Here is a 20411-nt window from a genome sequence, read left to right as displayed (position 1 = left end):
AGTTCAGGCTGGCCTTGAGCTCACTTTGTAGCCCAGGCTAGTCTTGAACTTGCAACGATCCTCCTGCCTCAGCCTCCCGAGTGCTGGGATTACAGGAGTGCGCCACCATGCCTGGCAGCCTTCACTTTTAAAGTGTATGTACAACAAATTGATAAAACAACAGAACTGAAAACTTATGGCCTACAGTAATTTTCAAATTCTAGTGAACATTAGACCTACACGACAAGCTTACTAAAATGCAGATCTGAAAACACCAAAGAGAGTTTCAGTAAGAATCTACATTATTTCAAGCATTCTTTTTTTTTTTTTTCAGGTACCGGGAATTGAACTCATGACTTTGCGCTTGCCAGGCAGATGCTGTCCGCTGAGCTAAATCCCCAGCCCATTTCAAGCATTCTTATGGGTTTTTATTTTGTTTTGTTTTTGTTTTTTTGAGGCAGGGTCTCACTTTGTAGTGCAGGCTGCCTTTGAACTAACTGTGTAGCCTAAGCTGGCTTTAAACTCGGGGCCAATCCTTCTGTCTCAGCCTCCTGAGTGCTGGGATGACGGATGTGTACCCCTATACCCAGTTTTGCTTTTTTTTTTGGTTTTGTTTTGTTTTGTCGACACAGGATCTCAATATGTAGTTCACACTGGCCTTGAACTCACTATGTAGCCCAGACTGACCAGGAACTCATGGTGATCCTCCTGCCTCAGCCTCCTGAATATTGGGATTATATGTGTGTGCCACTATGCTCAGCTATTTTAAGCATTCTTTATGACTCTAATGCTCACCAGTTTAAGAATATAACAAGTTACCTTGAAAACAACAGACTCTCCAGAAGCAAGATTCATTGCTAAGTCTTAGAAAAGGGAAGGAGTTCAAAGGTTGAATCCTTACCTTTTCCTCTCCAAGAGCTTGGTTTGATGAATAAAGGCTCCAAAGTTCTTTGCTTTTCTTTTTTAATTTCCTTTCTGTTTCATCTTCCCACAAAATTACCCAGAAAAGCTCAGTAACTAAAAACAGACTTCAAAGAGCCAAGGTAACCCAGCCTAGGAGAAGTAAGCTCCCTCCCACTGGGCCCAGCATCTGGATGCTAGTATCTCCACTCAGAGCCTGGTAGTAAAAGCTGGTGCAGAACAGGGTGGTTCCAGAGACTAGCAGCAACCCAGCCTGCAGGAGACACAGGGCAGAATATGGCCTCCTAAGAACAGGGCAGGCTGAGGCAGTGGATAGGTTTTCTTAGGGTTAGGCAGGGGGTCAGATTACCCAGAGGGGCTTTCTGCAGTGGGGTACTCCTAACAGGGCCAGACTGTGAAAGAAGTGGTGTTTGTTGGCCTTGTCAAAGAGCTGTAAGAAAAGAGACACGGAGGACTTCCTAAGCAAAGCAGGCAACTAGATCCAGTGGTGACATATAGGATCAAAGTTTGCCACCCCGTCCCCCCTTAAATCCCAGCTTCCCCCCACCCCAGGCATCCATATCACAGGCCTGTAGCATTTGCTGCACCAAAGACCCGCGCTTTCCCCGCAGCCCGCGCTTTCCTCAAGGACCCCAGACTCTGTGCCTTCGGGGACCAGCGGGTCAGGGAGCCCCAGCGCAGTTACTTCACCTCCTTCCCGTAGGCATCCGGGAACTGAGCGCCTGTGGAGAGAGGCAAAGGTTATCAGGCATAGCACCAGTCCCCACTGTCCCCAAACGCGGAAGACCAGGTGGACACCGGTGAGAAAGAGCGCTCCCAAGGAAGCTTCCTATTTGTAGTGGAAACACAGTACTGGGACGCTGAGGGGCATTAAAAAATTTAGGGGCCGGGGATATAGCTCAGCGGCCTAAGTGCCTGCCTGGCAAGCACAAGGTCCTGAGTTCAATTCTCGGTCCCCCCTACCAAAAAAAAAAAAAAAAAAAAAGATCTAGGCTCCGCGGACTGTATGGCTGAGGGGCACTTCTCGTAGGCTCTCCGCCTGCATCAGACCCACAGACGTAGTCCCCTTGCACGTCCCAGTTGTGATCCCAGGTCCCTGACCGTGCGCCCCGTAGGTGGCCAAGCCCAAGGCTCCAGCTCCTGACAAGGCAGCAAGGCGACGGAAAGCAGCTCCTGGTCCGGCCATGGTAGTAGATGGTCACGTGCGGGACAAACACCGCCCAGGCCACCCAAGAGGCCAACCAATCCTGATCGCCCAAGCAAATAAGGTACATAGGTGCCCAATCAGGGCCGTGTTTATTTCCAGCACCCAGGTCCCCAAAACGGATATTTGCGCCTTTGTAACACCAGTGTTGAGTGGCGAAGATGTCTGGCGGGCGGAGAAACTGGAACCAATTAGCAGCAAAAGAACGGAGCAGAGAGGGGAGGTGTTAGAGGCGGGACTAGAGGATTTGCGTCACGGATTGGCCCACTTTCCAAGTTGATCGCCTCTTCGAAACCCTCCCCGCCCGCACCTCTGGCTAATTTCCAAGGATCCTGGTCCCCACGCAAAGTTCCGCCCCATTCCCCACAGGCTCCTCCCGTTCTGCTTCAAACCAGACCCTCTCCCAAGAAGGGGAGGTCCCACGGATGCCAGACCCCACCCATTGCAGTTAAGCTCCGCCCAGTTTGCCACTGGTCTCCTCCTCCAGGTCTTAGGCACCGCCCTCTCTGTGTGATGCTCAGGCCCCTTTAGTTCGGCTCCTCTCCCCCTCCCTCCCTAGACCCCGAGAACCCGGAGGGTGGGAGATCCGGGGGAACGTTTCCACCCTGCCCCGGCTGACTACGTCTATCCGTCCGTCTGTCCACTCCCACCCCCTTCCACGATCTCCAATCGCCCCACACTCCTGAGGGCGGGCGGGCAGGCGGGTGCGAGCGAGGGGTGTGCGCCGCTCTCTCGGCAGGGGGCGGGGGAGGCGGCCGCGCGGTGACGCGCGGGGCTGCTGCGGCTGCTCCGCCGGCGGATCATCACTCTCGGGCTGGGATGGACGCGGGGCGGGCGGGTCCTGGCGAGCGGAGCCAGGAGTCCGGGCCTCCTGGCTGCTGAGCCTTTCCCCATCCCCTCATCCCCGTCTTCCCTCCGAGGAGCTGCGCGACCTCTGCCTCGGGGGTTCGGGCACCGCTCCCGTCCTCCTCTGACTCCCCGGACTCCCCCTCCCGCCCGCCCTCGGGATCGACTAGATCCCTCCCCCTCCCTGAGGATTCCGGCTGGATCCCTGCCCCTGCACCGCGGATCCTGCGCTGCGGGGGCCCCGAGCCCCTGGGGATTGCCGTGGACTCTTCCTTCAGCACCCGATCCCTTAGGATCCTCCGCCTGGACCGCTTTCTGGTCCCTCGAAGCCAGGCCACGGAGCCAGTGGATCTCCAGTCCAGTCTTGTCCCGTCGTCCCCTCCTTGCTCTGCCATCCCCTCTGCGGGGTTCCCTGTTATTAGGCTCCCCCTGACCCCATCCCCTAGCTCTCCTTTTCCCAGGGACCGACTGGATCCCGGCCCCGCCCCCCGGGGCTGGGGCGATCCCCCTCCCCCGCCGGGTGAGGCTCTGCGGGCGGGGGCTGGGCCTGCGGGGCCGCGGGGGCTCAGAGGCCGCCGCCCCCCTCCCGAAGCCCGTCGGCCCCCCACTCGGAGCCCTGGATGGAGGCACCACGGCCCCAGGGCTGAGCCAGGTAGGAGCTAAGCCAGGCTGGGTGGAGGGGGCTGCGTGGCGGTCCGCTGGGGTCTCCCTCTCCCCATCTTCCTCCCTGCGCCTGGTTTCCCCCAGCCTGCTCTGTCTGCGTGTCTCCGCCTAGGGATGCTCTCGCCGTGTCTCTGCGTCTTGGTCTCTTTGTCTCTGCCTCTCTCCAGTCCATGAATGATCCTTTGAATGGGCCCACAGACCCCGTGTGTTCCCATCTCCCCCTCCCCCTCCTCCCCTTCCCGGCCAAGCCATTTTCCCCACTGCGGGAAGCGGGGGGGTGCTGCGGCCTGAGCCCCCGTCCCTCAACTCTACCGGCTGGAGGAGTCAGGCCTGGGCTGGAATGGAGACAGTAAGGCAAATGGATGGGGCGAAGGACGGGGGAGCAAGATGTGGTAGACTGAGATGGGGAGAGAAAATGGGGGAGACAGAGATAAAGATGGGAGAGAGAGACAGAGAGAAAAGGAGGGAGCTTGAGGGAGAAAACTGGGGAAGGTATTTGGAGGAGACAGATGAGAAACACCAAGGAGAGAGATGTAGAAGAGAAATGAAAAAAGACAGAGGGGTGAGAGACAAGGCAAGAGCTAGAGCAAGCTGGAAGAGGCCAAGGAAAACTGCTCCAAGGGAGCACCAGAGAGGGGAGAGATGGAGGGGCTCTACTCGGAGGGAAGAAGGGAAAGAAGCTGCTTGGAGGGGAGGAGGCCAGGGGCCTAGGAACCCTAAAGAAGAGGGGCTGACTGAGGCAGGCCATTTGGGAGGGAGGGAGGAGGAGCAAGGCCATGGTGGCTGAAGGTAGCCTGGCATAGGAAGAGGTCCTGGGGGAGCCAACTCCAAGCCCCCTCCAGGTGAGAGGGAGCAGGCCCTTAAGAGGATCTGAAGAGGGGGAGGGTGGCTGGGTGTGAGTGGTAAGGATTCCAGTGTCCTCATCTCTGGAATAAATTGACACCTGCAGAGAGCCACCCGCGGGCTGGCGCCTGGCTCTGAAAACCCCGCGTCAGCAAACAGCTCTGGCTGCTGGTGGGGGTGTGGGGGGGCTTGCTGAAATGACCTGGGTGCCTGCCCCTTTGGTCTGATCTCTTCTCTTGTCCTGCCCCTGCTGCCCTGAGCACCCAGGCATCAGAGCAGCAATGGTAGGGGGCTGGCAAGGGGAAGGGAGGTGAATGGATGGGATGGGATGGGCTGGGCTGGGATGGGATGGGATGGGATGGGATGGGATGGGATGGGATGGGAAGAGAGCTGAGGTTTGCCCCCAGGACACACATCAAAATGCCCTGGAAAGAAGAGGTGTCTGGAGTACAAGACTGTTCAAGGCTGTGGGAGGGGGCTTATTCAGTACTTCCCCAAGCCACCTCAGCACCCCTTCTCCCCAGCCAGAGCCTGGTCACTAGAGCTCTGCTCTTATTGGCTAACAAGGGGGGCAAGAGGCGGATCTTTTAGCGTTCTCCATGCCCCCAGATTCCTCTTCTCAACATATATTCTTCCTCTATTATATGGTTGGGGGAACTAGCATTCTGACTCACACCTCTGTCGTCCCCCCTCAGGCCCTCAAAGGACCCTTCAAGCAAACTAGCCCCTTCCCCTCTTCCTCCAGACCCCCCCTCCAGGGTTAAAGCTGCAGCCCGTTGCCGAGGTAACATTGCGGGGCAGCATCCCGTCGCCCAGCAACCGGCTGCAGGATCACGCATCTGTCCCCGGATTTGCCCCTCCAGCATCCTCTCTGTACTCTAACCCCTACCTCGAGGCACCCCAACTTCTGAGAAAAGAAATGACAGTGCCTGGGGAGAAAGGGGGCCAGGGGCCACATAAATCCTTAGGGAATGGTGTCTTGAAGGAGAAGGAAGGTGCTGGGCTTATACAGTCCCAAGAAGGGCCCTAGTCTGGCCTGGGGTCGGGGTTCAGTGCAGTAAAATTATAGCTCAGGAGTAATTAACACATATAAACAAACCCGCCACTTCCCACTAATTAATGACTTGGTATTTTTATTTTCCTTGTCTACCTCATTCCTCCCAGGGAGGTGGGCATTGAGACTCCTGAGTCCCTGGGGAGAGCCTGCTGGGAGGGATGGCAGTCTGGAGAGGGGCTGCTGGATCTGGGGAACTGACCCACCCTTTTCTCTGACTTTATCCTGGACTTTTACCACATCTGCCTCTCCCCCAGCCTGGGTCCCTACTGGGGGGAGGGTGCGGGGGCCTGTGGGTGGAAGGAGTGGGGCAACTTGGTCTGAAATCCAAGTCACTAACCACTTTGTCTCTTCTGTCTCCCCGCTCCTTTCTGTCTACCCCATCCAACATCCCTTCCCTCTTTCACCTCTATATTTTTGTCTGTCTGTCTGTCTGTCTGTATCTTGCACCCTGTCCCTTCTGCTCTGCCTCCTGCAGGTCGGGCCTACCTTCACCTTCTCCCACCTCCTTCCCCTTCCCCTTCCCCACCCCTTGCCCCCTCCATGGAGAGGAACAGACCCCTTCTCTGTCCCGTCTAACCCAGGTCCCTCCCCGCGCCCCTCCTCCCTCCTTTCCCCTGCCCCCTCCTGCCCCCTGGGGCGAGGGGGCCTCCCTCCCTCTCCCCCCCTTCTCTCTCTCTCCGAGGGGGGGGTCCCGGGGAGGGAGGGGGGGTCCCCGATCAGCATGTGGCTCCTGGCGCTGTGTCTGGTGGGGCTGGCGGGGGCTCAACGGGGGGGAGGGGGTCCTGGCGGTGGCCCTGGCGGCCCGGGCCTGGGCCTCAGCAGCCTCGGGAAGGAGCGCTTCCCAGTGGTGAACACGGCCTACGGGCAAGTGCGCGGTGTGCGGCGCGAGCTCAACAACGAGATCCTGGGCCCAGTCGTGCAGTTCTTGGGCGTGCCCTACGCCACGCCGCCCCTGGGCGCCCGCCGCTTCCAGCCGCCTGAGGCACCCGCCTCCTGGCCCGGCGTGCGCAACGCCACCACCCTGCCGCCCGCCTGCCCGCAGAACTTGCACGGGGCGCTGCCGGCCATCATGCTGCCTGTGTGGTTCACCGACAACTTGGAGGCGGCTGCCACCTACGTGCAGAACCAGAGCGAGGACTGCCTGTACCTCAACCTCTACGTGCCCACCGAGGACGGTAAGGGCGCGGGCACAAGGCCCAGCACCCCGTGAACACAGCCCACAGACACACACCCAGACCCTCAGGCACCTGACCAGTTCCTGGCCCCTGAGCTGGGACTTAGTGGGGACAGTGAGCAGCAATCTGCCCCTATAGCCTCCGGGTGTCCTCCGAGGACAGTAAGGGCGCCTGCCAGGCAGTCCCAGGAGCATCCCACACACAGCCACCCCAAAAGTTCTTCATGCCCCAGAGCACCAGGGTAAGAGTAGCAGCAGTCACTTAGCCTAGGCTCACCCACCTTTCTAGCCAGGCACGCAGCCACCTGATCTCAGTGAGGCTGCTGGGGGTTCAGGTGATGGAGCCATCCCCTGCTCAGATACCCACTCCAGCCTTGTACCACCTCCCACATCGAGGGCTGGACGTGGTATACTCACTTCAGCTGCCTCAAGGACAACATAGACTCTTCCTCCCTCCCCACCAGGGCAACCTGGGCAGACTTCCTTCTATCATGTGGCACCTAGAGTCCCTCACTTGAGCTGAGTGTCCTTGACTGTGGTCCTCTTGCCTCTTCTGGGAGATTTCTGTCTCCTATGTAGAAATACCTCTACATCCCTGAGGGATTAGAGAAGCTTCTTGCCAGGGGTCCCTCCACTCACCAGCCCACCCATCCATCCCCATCAGAATGTCCTCCCTTGGGTCCAAGCTGCTGTCAATGAACTTTTGTCTGCTACAGGCCCCTGGACAGCTCTGCCAAACTTCCACACTCCAAGATTAATCAGAACACCTTACAGCTGTCTACAACAGAGGATAATTGCAGATTCCAGCTACCCCAACAGAATATCAACACAAACAGCCCCATATTACCCTTCTGATGCTCCATCTTCTACTCCAAAACATGCCAACACCTCCACAAAGCCCATCCTCTGCTGTGCCCTCCCCTAGGCCCTGTTTCCCATAACCTGGTGCCCAGGAATCCTTACTGTGCCCTTATACCCCCAGCATCCCCACAAAATATACTCAAGGGTCACAATCGTCTGAGTCTCAGCCACTCATACAAATCATGCTCCCAGTCATCCAGTGCACTGACCATGTGCTCCAATGCCCACATATCACAGAGCATATACATGCAACACTTCCCTGAAATCGTGTGCCCCGTCATCCACACAGGCCCATGCTCCAAGGTGTCAGGAACACTGGTCCATGCTCCCTAGTATCTCTGGATATAGATCATGTGCCCTGATAACACCCACACACAGACCTCATATTCCACCACTGCATTTGGACTGTGTATTCCAATAGGCTACTCACACCACCGTCCCCAACGCCTTCAACTCATCTCACACTTTGTCTACCCCAACTCCTCCCTAGAGATCATTTGAACCCTGCTGTCATATCAAGAACTTCTAACACCTAATACCTTGCACGCTGCACCCAGGATCTTCTCATGCCAATCACAGAATTTATGCACTCAACCCATCCATGTACATCCGAACACCTCCCATATGGACCCTGTGTCCCTCATTTCAGGTGTGTACCCCAATCTCTTAATTACTTCTCCCCATATAAACCCTGGCTCCCAACAATCCAAAGTCTGCAGAAACATCATGTACACTAATCCCATCTCAATTATAAGCACCCTGATCCCCCACAGACCATTCGCCTTAGCACATTCCACAAATCCTCCACACAGGAAACACACTTCACATTCCTCTGTCGTCTACTGGACCACCTACCTAACACCCTGTGACCTGTGAATCTCTCTCCCAGTACCTCCACACAGACTGTCCATCTCATCTCAACACTCCCCACTTTCTGACCTTCCACACTCACACTTTCACATGGCTAACTACCCCATATCTTCATGGAGGCTTTCTTACAGCCCCCATATGAAGTACCTGCCACTTCTTACCACTGGACCATCTACCCCAACACTTCCACACAAATTGTCTGTTCCTACCCCCATACCACCTATGCCCACACTTCCTGTATTTTTAACCATTGTTTATTACAGACCTTCTTGGGGCCTGACACATTCAGGTGATCTCACTGAATCTTCACACCGGCTCTGAGAGGAAGAGGTTGACTCAGGCGCACTTGAACACATACAGACACTCCACATTCTCACACACACACACTTGTGAGCCCTGCTGACTTCACTCCCATTCACACTCAAAGAAGAGGCCCCTTTCCCAATGGGTTCCCTTAGGGCCAACATTGCCCTTAAGGCGAAGTCTTCCAGAGCTAGCCTGGGGCTTGCAGACCCATCCCTCCCAAGCCACTGAGGAAAAAAATGGGCCATCCTGGGAACCCCTTGAGGCCTTTGAGTTCCAGCTTTACCCAGAACAACCCCCTAACCAGTGACACCTGGAGCTGCTGCCTGGTTCAGTCTGGGGCCTTTCCCTGACACTGGGCCCACTTTGTGTATCCCAGCATCTCCCACCCAGCACCTATGTGTCAGGCTGGGTCAGGGCACTGTGTGTCCTGTTCTCTGTTTCCAGACTGAACCCTCCCAGTGGGGAGGAGGGCTTTCTGCCAGTGGAGCAGGGGCTGGGAGTGGGGCTGGTGGCAAATTCACAATTTGGGGGGAGGAGAGGAGGCCTGGGTAAGGGACAAGGTTGATAGGAGTGTGGAGGGATGAGTTGGAGTGGAGGGCAAGACCTGATGACCCCTTTCCCTGCTTTGCCCACACTGGGGAGAAGGGGTGAGAAGCCAGGCCTGTGAATGCGGATTGAAGAGAAATGCGAGCGGGTGAGGCTGGGTAGGTGGGCAGGCAGCCCTAGATGACCTACCCATAGCCCTCCAGTGGGGAGCAGAGGGCTTCTGGGGGCTGTGAGCTTCGGGTGGGCTGCCCCAAACCCCTTCTGCCCTCTCCCCTCCCGAGTGGTTCAGAGGGAAGCAGAGTCCTCTCTCCACAGCCTTTCCCCTCTATAGCCTGGGTGCAGGCGGCAGCGCTTGGCTGGTCCCAAAGGGGGCCTCTGTGAGAGGTGGCCTGGGTGGCAGCCAGCCTTGATCTCCAGGGGCTTCCCCTCCGCTCCCACCACTCCTCCAACACTTTCATTTCCAACAATTAGCAAACACACCCATAAGACAAACCCTTCCCAGCCAAGACAATATGTCTTAAGACAGGCCTCCGCCCACTCAGGCACCCCACTCCCCAAAACCCACCTTTTCTTTGGGGCATGACTTTTTCCGGGGAGGGGAACAAAATTGGGTTGTAGAAACGTTTTTCTCTTTTCTTGGTTTCTTTTTCTTGCAAACGAATTTTGCTTTTTTGGGCTTATTTTTTCTGCCTCCCCTCACCCTCCCCCTTTTCTGCTTTCTCTCCTCCCCTCCCCATCCACCACCTCTCCCGACCCCCATCTTTCCCCACAAAATTGTCCTTTTTTCTCTGTTTTGTGTTCCCGGTCTTAGGTCCGCTCACAAAAAAACGTGACGAGGCGACGCTCAATCCGCCAGACACAGGTAGATTTAAAAATCCCGCTGCTGCATGTGATTGCTTATAAGAGAACGTTCATGGCCCTGCCCCTAACTAAATGTCCCCACAGCCCTCAAGGCCCCTCAGTCATTCTCCCAACTAAAAAAAATGAAAAAGAAAAGAAAAGAAAAATTTTTAATCATTGGACAAATGAATTATGAAAACTTCAAATGAAATTTGGAAAATGTTGGACCCACTAGCAAACCTGCAAGAAAAGCTAATCATGGTGAAAATAAAGTGGAAAAAGAAAAGAAATTGGAATGTCAGAAAAAAAGCCCAAAGAATTGGATTAAATGTTTATAGTTTGAAAGAAATTTGGACTGTCTTGAAACCTGTGAAATGTACCATTTGAGAAAACAACTCTAATTTGGAGCAAAACAACATTTGAAAAAAAAAAATGATAAAGTTGGCAAATTGACTACACAATTGAAACATCAGAAATCTGCTACAATTTCTAAAAGCCTATCAGACACAGAAAATGCAAACATTTGAAGCAAATCAAAGAATTTGGAAATTTTTAAAACAAGGCCCAATATCTTGACATTTCACCACAAAATTTTGAGGAAAAAAAAAAAATACAAAGAATTTTTTCTTTTTTTCTTTTTTTCCAAAATGGAGTTTTTTGTTTTTTCTTTTCTTGTTGAATCTGCCCCAAGAGCTTCTTGCTTTTTGGTTGTTGTTTTTTTCTTTCTTTCTTCTTTCTTGATCCTGTTTTTGTTGTTGGTTTTGAATTCTTGTTGCCCCAGACCCTCTTCCTGCTCCTTCCCTTTCTGAATCCCCTTGCCCCACACTGGGAGGGGGTGGGGGGAGAGTGGAGAAAAATCAAAGGCTTTTAGACAGGACCTAGGAGGGAAGGGGATTCCAGCCTGAAGCTGCTGGAAAGTCTGGAACGAAGGGAAGAACAGGATTTTGGGTGGACACAGAGGGTGCTGCCTATCTGGGAACTCTGATGAGGAAATCAGAAGGCTGCAGAGAAGGCCTGAGAGGCAGCAAGCTGGCTGGGAAGAGTCCAGGGAAATGTCCTTATAACCAGCAGGCCGAACTTCTGGCCCAAAGAGAATTTATCAGGATGTAGGAGTTGACCGAGGTGCTGGGGACCAGCTGTGGGGGGCCCCAGGTCTGGCTCCTGTTTCTGAGCACCCAGGCAAGTCTGGGTGGCAGGTATTAAGAAAGATCAGGGCCTATGGGCCAAAGGTGATCCTGAACTAGCACTGTGGCTGAATCACAAGAGAGCTGCAGAGGAGGATAGTGTAACTTTGGGGACACTGGCAAGCCCTCTGTCTCCTACCCTCGAGGAATTTATCACCCATAGTCCCAACTGAAGTCTTGAGAGCCTCCTACATGTGGCAATGATTAAGGAATCCTTTCAGGTTGTGGCAAGGAAGGCGTCTAGGGTTCAGGCCAGTTTGTAGATGTCCAAGGCGCAGAGCTGCACCCCAGCTTCATTAGGCAGGCTCTTTCCCACCCTGCCTCCTCCTGCCACAGTAATTAGGCTGGGGGTTGTCATGGTAACTGGGGAGGTGACCTAGAAAGGAATTAGGGCGGGGAAGAGACCAAGCCCCTAGGGACCCCAGGGCCTGGCCCCCCCTCACCCACTGACCAGGGTGCCATGTGGAGCTGAGGCCCAAGGTCTGAGTGTGAGCAAGTGCCAGGACTCTCCTAGCACCTCTGGCTCAAGTTCCAGTCTTAGGGGCCTCACTCAGGAGCAGGAAGGAGATTTGCTGTGTGTGGGGAGGGCGTCCCTGGACCCAGCAGATGCTCTGAAGAGGGCTACCTCCCACCCCCGGCCACTGTTGGGCTTCCTGGAAGGTCTGCCCCGCATTTGGAGAAGTGCTTGGGGACAAGCTGGCCTGGGGTGGCAAGGGACCTTCCTCCAGGGCTAGCTGTGGGGGAGGAAGGGGAATCCGGTCTTGCCCCCCAGGGATGGGAATAACAAGTCCTCTGAGCGCAGGGCTGCTCCTCAGCAGGCCTGGGAGCTAGTAGTGGTACTTCTAGTCTGATTGTGTCCTTGTCCCCAATCTCCTGGCCCACCTGCTGCCCCTCCACGCAGATATCCGAGACTCTGGGAAGAAGCCTGTGATGCTGTTTCTCCATGGCGGCTCCTACATGGAAGGCACAGGGAACATGTTTGATGGCTCAGTCCTGGCTGCCTATGGCAACGTCATCGTAGCCACACTCAACTACCGTCTTGGGGTGCTCGGTGAGGGTGGACAGCCAACTCTGGGGGCGGAGTCTGGGGGGCAGACCTGGTGGGCAGAGCTCCTGTACACCCAGCAGTGTGGCTTCTGGGCTGCACAGAGTTGCCCGGAAAGCGGGGAAGGGTGCCGTAACACCTCCAGGAAGCCCCTTCTTCCGTCTCCAGGTTTCCTCAGCACTGGGGATCAGGCTGCAAAAGGCAACTATGGGCTCCTGGACCAGATCCAGGCCCTGCGCTGGCTCAGTGAAAACATTGCCCACTTTGGGGGTGACCCCGAGCGCATCACCATCTTCGGGTCTGGGGCAGGAGCCTCCTGTGTCAACCTGCTGATCCTCTCCCACCATTCAGAAGGTACCAGCGCCCTCCCCAGCCTGCCCTGCCCTTCTCACAGCCCTGACCCTACCAGCTCCCCCTTTTTGCTGATACTCATAGGCTAGCCTGAGGTCTGCCTTTCCCACCAGGACTCTTCCAGAAGGCCATCGCCCAGAGTGGCACTGCCATTTCCAGCTGGTCTGTCAACTACCAGCCGCTCAAGTACACGCGGCTGCTGGCAGCCAAGGTGGGCTGTGACCGAGAGGACAGTGCCGAAGCTGTGGAGTGTCTGCGCCGGAAGCCTTCCAGGGAGCTGGTGGACCAGGACGTCCAGCCTGCCCGGTATGGGGGTAGGAGAGGACCAGGGCCAGGCTTTCACTCTCTTTGCTGGTTCCAAGGAGGTTGAGGCAAGACGTTAGGCAAGGAGAGATAGGCTTCAGACCCCACTAGTGACCCCTTCCTTGGCAGCCTTCCCTCAGTGGAGGTCATAAAACAAGTGAGCTCAGAGTGCCATGAAATGCTTCAGGATGACTTCCAGAGAGATCAGGTGCCCTGCAGGACTCTAGGAGGTGTTCAAGTAGAGGAGAAGGGTCTCGCAGGTCAAGGGAGACACCTGCATGTGGGCTTAGCAGGCCAGGAGCTGAGAGGAGGCCAGTGAGCCAGTAATAAGACCCTGCCTCTTCTCCCCAGCTATCACATTGCCTTTGGGCCTGTGGTGGATGGTGATGTAGTCCCCGATGACCCTGAGATCCTCATGCAGCAAGGAGAATTCCTCAACTACGACATGCTCATTGGAGTCAATCAGGGAGAGGGCCTCAAGTTTGTGGAGGACTCTGCAGAAAGTGAGGATGGTGTGTCCGCCAGCGCCTTTGATTTCACCGTGTCCAACTTCGTGGACAACTTGTATGGCTACCCGGAGGGCAAGGATGTGCTGCGGGAGACCATCAAGTTCATGTACACAGACTGGGCTGACCGGGACAATGGTGAGATGCGGAGGAAGACCCTTCTGGCGCTCTTTACTGACCACCAGTGGGTGGCCCCAGCTGTGGCCACTGCCAAGCTGCACGCTGACTACCAGTCCCCTGTCTACTTTTACACCTTCTACCACCACTGCCAGGCCGAGGGCCGGCCAGAGTGGGCAGATGCAGCACATGGGGATGAGCTGCCCTATGTCTTTGGTGTGCCCATGGTGGGTGCCACTGACCTCTTCCCCTGCAACTTCTCTAAGAATGACGTCATGCTCAGCGCAGTGGTCATGACCTACTGGACCAACTTCGCCAAGACTGGGTGAGGGCCAGAGGGACTGGTGGGACTGGGGGGGCACCCCTGCAGGCCAGGACACCCTCACCATCTTCAGTTGATCCTCTCTGTCCTCTCCCTCTATCACATGGTCATCATTCCTCCAGGAAGACACTCACTCTTGCCTTCTCTTGCTCGAGTGAGACCTTCTCTGTTGTACCAGGCACTGAGCCGAGGGCTGGAGATTCAGCAGTTAGAGAGGTCCCTGACCTTCCTGGGGGCGGGCTCCCTCGGTGGCTTTGGCTTGGTGTCTGTTTCTCCTTCCTCCCTTGCCTCCATCTCCCACTAGTGCTCTGCTCCTGTCTGACCACTCAGCTGTGTGTCTGATGTATAAGGATTTGAGTCTGTCTGTCTCTGTGTCTATAGCTCTTTCCTGAAATCCACTGACATCTCTCCCTTTCTCTCTTTGATCTGTTTACTTTTTGCTGTCTCTGGCTGCTGCCTGGGTGTCTCTGTCTCTGGCTGTCTCTTGTGCCTTGGTGTATCTCAGTCTCAGCTTCTGCCTCTTAGTGGCTTTTTTTTTTTTTGTCTATCTCTGTTTCTTTATCCTCATCTCCAGCTGTCTCCAGCAATCTGTCTTCATCTCTTTTTGTCTCATTGGCCCTGTCTCTGGCAATGTTTTTATTTTTAATTTTTTTCTGGCAATTTCTTTGTCTCCTCTTATCCATGTCTACATCTCTGTCCCTACCACTTTTTCTCTGGCTTTATTTGCTGTTTTTTTTGTTTGTTTGTTTTTTCTTTTTTCTTTTTTTTTTTTTTTTTTTTGAGACAGGGTCTTACTTTGTAGTTCAAGGCTGGCCTTGAACTCACTATGTAGCTCAGGCTGGCCTCAAACTCTCAGTGATCTTCCTGCCTGAGCCTTTATTGTGCTGGGATTATGTACAAGCAGGTACCACCATGCCCAGCTGTTTTTGCTGTCTTCTTGTCTCTGCGCTTCTGTTCTGTCCCTGAGCTCTGCCACTTCACCCTCCTTCGGAGCCTTGCCCTCATTCTTCCTTTCCTTTACCCTCCTATGCCCACAGTGACCCCAACCAGCCGGTGCCCCAGGACACCAAGTTCATCCACACCAAGCCTAATCGCTTTGAAGAGGTGGTGTGGAGCAAGTTCAACAGCAAGGAGAAGCAGTACCTGCACATTGGCTTGAAGCCACGTGTGCGTGACAACTACCGTGCCAACAAGGTTGCTTTCTGGCTGGAGCTTGTGCCCCACCTGCACAATCTGCACACCGAGCTCTTCACCACTACCACACGGCTGCCTCCCTATGCCACACGCTGGCCACCTCGCCCACCCCCTGGTGCCCCTGGCACTCGTCGACCCCTACCACCCGCCACCCTGCCACCGGAGCCCGAGCCCGAGCCAGGGCCGAGGGCCTACGACCGCTTCCCTGGAGACTCACGAGACTACTCCACGGAGCTAAGTGTCACCGTGGCCGTGGGTGCCTCCCTCCTTTTCCTCAACATCCTGGCCTTTGCTGCCCTCTACTACAAGCGGGACCGGCGGCAGGAGCTGCGGTGCAGGCGGCTTAGCCCACCTGGAGGCTCAGGCTCTGGTGTCCCCGGTGGGGGTCCTCTGCTTCCTGCCACAGGCCGTGAGCTGCCACCAGAGGAGGAGCTGGTGTCACTGCAGCTGAAGCGGGGTGGTGGCGTTGGGGCGGACCCTGCTGAGGCCCTGCGCCCCGCCTGCCCGCCCGACTACACCCTGGCCCTGCGCCGGGCACCGGACGATGTGCCTCTCTTAGCCCCAGGGGCCCTGACCCTGCTGCCCAGTGGCCTGGGGCCACCTCCTCCCCCACCACCCCCGTCCCTCCATCCCTTCGGGCCCTTCCCACCACCTCCTCCCACTGCTCCCAGCCACAACAACACGCTACCCCATCCTCACTCCACCACTCGGGTATAGGGGGCGGCTTGGGGAGGCCCTCCTCCCAGCCTTCCCCGCCCCGGCCACTCCAAAGGAAGGGAGGAGGACTTGGCAACAGGCTTTTCTCCTGTGGAGTTGTCACATGTCATCGAGCAGCATTAAGGTGGACATGGGATTCCTCACTGGGATGTGTGTTTTTCCCATGCGAAGAGGCCCATTCTTTTCTCTGGACCTGGGCCTTTGAACAACTACGGGGGTGTTTTCTGCCCTCCTTTGGGACACCAGTCTTCGGTGTGTGGAAATGTGGAAGTCTTTTCCCACGTGGAGGCGTGCTTTCCTCATGAGGGGGTGTTTTCCCATGTGCAGGGTGAGGTTTTTTTTGCCGCCCTGGACACATGTTGGCCCCCTCAAATAATTTCTGCGGGGATTTGTACCCCAGAACCCTGTTCCCTCATGCCTTCTCCCACCTCCTCCCCACTCTCATCCCCTGGAGACCCTGGAAGCGATGTGTTCACATACAGTGACCCTTGGCCACCAGACAACCCAGGGCGGTCCCTGGGGAACAGCAAGGAAATCACAGGCCCCCCCACCCTGCTCCCCCCTCCGCCCCAGCGAAGCATGTTTCTCCCCCATGGCACAAGTCAGATGAAGCACGTTCTCCCAGGGAGGCTCTCACCTTCCGCAGACGACAGACACAGATTTCCTGCCAGGGGGATGGGAGGAGATCCGTGCATCCTGGTGCTGCCTGGAAACTTATTTTCCCATGGTCCAGGACACATTTCTCTGAGTGGAAACATGTTCTTGCATGTGGATGTGTGTTTTCCCAGGCAGAGGGCCCCTCTGTCCCCAGCACTTCCCTGCATCCCCCAGCCTCAGGCCCAGCACCTAATTCCTCCTCACACAGTAGGTGGGAACAGATTTCAAATTAACAGGAGCTGAGGGGATGTGCAGACCTGGGTGAGGTTTTTATTTGCCTCCCTGGACACATGTTGGCCCCGTCAAATAGTTTCTGCGGGGAGAAATTTCTGTGGGAAAAAAACAGAGGGAGGCCTGGGATCCTCCCTCTTCCAGAGATGCTGAGTCCAGGGGGATGGAGGGGTGCGGCAAATGCCACCCACAGAGCCATGCATGTTTGACCAAAGCCCTCATGGGGCTTGAGGACAGCTTTTCCCTCAGTCCTCAGATCATTGCTCATCCGTGCCAAACTGGGTAGGTGGGTGTGAATGGGGTGAGGACACTCAGAATGTGCCAAGGATCACCCAGTCCTAGGCGAGGACAGGGTAGACGGTGGGGGCAAGTCAGATACCGGGCAGGGGGATATGGCAGCTAAGGGGCCCCCATCTGTGTCTCTCGTCCTCATGTCCTCCTTCCCTCGCTGCCTCACTTCCCTATTCTTTGCCGTCTCTGTCTCCCTCTTCGAAACTGCCCCCATCTCAGGGTCAGACCAACCTTCTCCCCTCCCCTTCTTGACCCGTCCCCTTTCCCTGGCTGCCAGAGCTAAAGGAAAGGATCAGTGGAAGGAGCGGGGGAGGGAACAGAAAGGTTTCACGGGCAGGTTGGGGAAAGAATGAGGTCGGCTGTGTTGAGGAGCAGATGGAGGAGGCTGTGGGCAACTGGGCTTCGGCAGACACCAGCAGGAAGAATTTGAAAAGAAATGCGAGGCCACTGCCCAGAGGTCCTTGGGTTTGGGCCTCTGGAGAAAACGATGTAAGGAAGGGTTTTAAGGGGCACCGGCGGAGGAGGAGCAGATCCTCGTCAGCTGTGTAGCTTTCTGTGGGATGCTAGTGCCAAACCAGGGGGTGGGTGCTGTCTTCCACGGACGCCCAGATCCAGAAACCCCAGTCTGAAGGAAGCCCCAGAACTTTGCCTCTTGACTGTCCCTTCTTCTCCCACCTCCACTCCTGGAAACGTAGTTCTTATCTGGCCTTTTCCCCTGCTTGGTCTAGCTCCTCTTGGAACGGCCATGCCCTCCAAATGCTAGTGACCTGGGCCCTGAGCCCTGTAGGCAGATGCCCTCAGAATAGGGGCACGGGAGGGGCTGGGGGACCCCATGATTCAGCCACGGACTCCAATGCCCAGCCCCTCTTTCCGGAACAATCCCATGTCCCCACCCCAACCCTTTGCGGCTCTGTACACATTTTTAAACCTGGCAAAAGATGAAGAGAATATTGTAAATATAAAAGTTTAACTGTTGATTGTGCCTGCTGATATGTTGGAATGTTGAGGGGTAACCTTGAAATAAGAAACCTTGGGGATCTAAACCTCTAGCCCCCCTTTTTTAGTGAACAGCTCAGAGGCCTGAGATGAAGGGAAGGTGTGTACTGGGGTAAGATTGCCACAGTAATGGGATTGGAGAGTTAAGGCTCTCCAATCAGGCTGCGCAGAGAACAGAATCTGGTGTAGTTCTAGGAGGACGGGATAGGGACAGATGCCAAACAGGGCAGAGGGCCAGTGGGCTGGTCCAGGTAGCAAGCTGCAGGAAAGGCATGCAAGGTAAAAGGTTTGGCCCTGCCAAGCCTGTATCCAAGGTGAAGCGTCAACCTTGGGTCTAATGCTCTGAGAGTAGCCCCTTGGCACATTGTGAGGGAGAGCCCCAGCATCATTGTGACCCACCCACTCACCCTCAGGAAACTCTGAGTCAGGTAGGTGGGCTGGTGGGCTCTGGGCACAGTGGGCTGGGGGCCTAAGGGCCCTAGTGGCCCTAGAAACCATCATGGCCATGGCTGAATATCCACGGCCTGAGTGGGCCTTGTATCACAACCCCACCAACAACAACTGCCAGGATGTGGGCAACTCCATCCTACTGCTACTGGGCCTCATCATCTGCATTAACATTGGCATCAATGTGGTGATCCTGGTCAGGGCAGGGCCAGGTGGGAGGGTATTGATGGGATAGCTGGGGGCCGGGGTGACAAGCACCTGCCTGGGGTCACCATGTCCTCCTACACCTAGCTCTGGAGCCGAGTCCGTGTCTTCTTACGCCAAATGTTCCACATCATTTGTGAGAAAGGTAAGCAGGGCCGGGCATCGGAGGGACAGAAACCAAGCATTCTAGCCCCAGCCCTAGCCCGGCCCCTTGCTATCCTACCCTCTCAGATAGGGTAGTGGTGGGCGCAGCTTCTCTCCCCAAGGCCTGCTTCCCTTCCCTATTGGGAGCCAGTCTACCCCCACCCAGCTTCACCTCTCCCTGATCTACAGAAACTGCAAAGTCATCTTCACCTGGAAAGCCAACCCAGCCGAGGAAGCAGAGGTCCCCTGCAGTACATCTCCGCTGCACCATGAACCCTGTGAAAATGACCGTGACCCCCCCACCCACTCGTCGTCGCCGCCATCGATCTTCTCCTCTGTGCCATGCCCATGGTCCCGTAGCTTGGAGCCCTGATACTGACGATGAAAAGCCCCCATATCAGAACCCAACAATCTGTTGGGAAGTCCCCAGGGACTGGGAAGGCTTCCAACCCACACCGGAGACCTGGGATTCCTGCACTCAGGACACTCTGGAGCCACCACCCCATACTAAGCACTTCCAGTCAGCTATGGAGAGAAAGCCACTCAAAACACACATCCGGTCAGAGCAGAGCCTAGAGGCCTATGTGTATCCAGTGAACCCCTCACCTCCCTGTGGGGAGGCTGTGAACCACAAGAACACTGGGGTAGGGGCAGAGGCTGAGGCAGCACAGTGCCACCCTGTCCCACCAACCTTCCTGGGCCCAGCACTCATTCCTGAAGTCCCTAGGCGACGCTCCTCAGGCCGAATAGTGTATGATGCCCGAGATGTGAGGCGGCGGCTTCGGGAACTGACCCGGGAGGTGGAGGCCTTGTCCCGCTGTTACCCCTTTGTGTCTAGATCCAGCACTGCTGAGGGGACAGGCAATGACTGGGTGTATCGTTCTGTGGCAGGGAGGTGACGGGAAAAAAAATAAAAAGGAAAGGAGATAGTTTGTGATGGTGTGTGGGGGTGGGAGGCAAGGCCCACATAGCACTCACAAGCCCTGGTTGCTAAGGGAATGATCTCTCTGGCTGTAGGACCTACACAGTCCTGGGGACCCTCATCAACCTGTTGCCTTCACAGGCCCTTTCTTTTCCAAGGCCTTCTTCTTTTTTTTCTTTTTTGGTTTTTCTCCGGTACCGGGAACCGAACTCACGACCTTGCGCTTGCCAGGCAGGCGCTTTTTGCCGCTGATCCAAGGCCTTCTTGATTCCAACTTTTCCACTTCCCTCTCCTCTGTGTCCTTTATTATCCAGAAAATTCTACCTCTAAATTGCAAGACTGTAATCCCAGCAGTCAGGAGGCTGAGGCAGGAGGATCTTTGTGAGTTGGAGGCCAGCCTGGGCTACGAAGTGAGCTCAACTCCAACCTGAACTACATAGCGAGACCCTGTCTCAAAAAGACAACAACAACAACAAAAAAAAAAAAAAAAAAAAAAAAACTAAGCAAATCAAATCTGACTCCAGGTCCTCAAATAGCTCACCATGACCCTAACTCCTCACAAGTCTGGTCCTTGCCAGACCCCAGGTGTAGGCTGTAACCCCAAGGGGACTCATGGTTCCCTCCTATACCCTGTTTTCTTTAGGGTGAGGAGGAGAGGGTCTCTAGTCCT

The 20411-nt window shown here is 55.6% G+C and overlaps 3 protein-coding genes across 6 annotated transcripts; 2 read left to right on the top strand and 1 right to left on the bottom strand.

The window, feature by feature from the left end:
- Positions 1–925: 925 nt before the first annotated feature.
- Tmem256 (transmembrane protein 256) lies at positions 926–2123 on the bottom strand. The gene is made up of 4 exons (XM_005399501.2): positions 2002–2123; positions 1591–1622; positions 1250–1330; positions 926–1153 (listed from the first exon to the last, which is right to left on the bottom strand). Exons 1-4 carry the CDS (start codon positions 2084–2086, stop codon positions 1010–1012), a joined length of 342 nt encoding a protein of 113 aa, XP_005399558.1. The 5' UTR covers positions 2087–2123; the 3' UTR covers positions 926–1009.
- A 794-nt stretch (positions 2124–2917) lies between these two features.
- Positions 2918–18003, top strand: Nlgn2 (neuroligin 2). Of its 3 annotated transcripts, none has more exons than XM_005399500.2 (8): positions 2918–3602; positions 5989–6688; positions 10082–10132; positions 12196–12345; positions 12508–12693; positions 12804–12996; positions 13345–13941; positions 14976–18003. In XM_005399500.2, the coding sequence occupies exons 2-8, from the start codon at positions 6235–6237 to the stop codon at positions 15847–15849; spliced, it is 2505 nt and encodes an 834-aa protein (XP_005399557.1). In that variant the 5' UTR covers positions 2918–3602; positions 5989–6234; the 3' UTR covers positions 15850–18003. The 3 variants fall into 3 exon arrangements, with proteins under 3 accessions (XP_005399557.1, XP_013377702.1, XP_013377703.1); XM_013522249.1 differs by having other exon boundaries at positions 2920–3602; positions 6556–6688; XM_013522248.1 differs by lacking the exon at positions 10082–10132.
- A 438-nt stretch (positions 18004–18441) lies between these two features.
- Spem1 (spermatid maturation 1) lies at positions 18442–19748 on the top strand. Of its 2 annotated transcripts, none has more exons than XM_005399499.1 (3): positions 18442–18667; positions 18763–18820; positions 19009–19748. In XM_005399499.1, the coding sequence occupies exons 1-3, from the start codon at positions 18524–18526 to the stop codon at positions 19716–19718; spliced, it is 912 nt and encodes a 303-aa protein (XP_005399556.1). In that variant the 5' UTR covers positions 18442–18523; the 3' UTR covers positions 19719–19748. The 2 variants fall into 2 exon arrangements, with proteins under 2 accessions (XP_005399556.1, XP_013377497.1); XM_013522043.1 differs by having other exon boundaries at positions 18661–18683.
- The last annotated feature ends 663 nt before the right edge of the window (positions 19749–20411 follow it).

The sequence above is a fragment of the Chinchilla lanigera genome, unplaced genomic scaffold (genome assembly GCF_000276665.1).
Source record: "Chinchilla lanigera isolate Chin_1 unplaced genomic scaffold, ChiLan1.0 scaffold00066, whole genome shotgun sequence".
NCBI classification, from domain to species: Eukaryota; Metazoa; Chordata; class Mammalia; order Rodentia; family Chinchillidae; genus Chinchilla; species Chinchilla lanigera.
The sequence above is the reverse complement of the archived record's forward strand: the minus strand, read 5'-3'. Positions and strand labels throughout refer to the sequence as shown.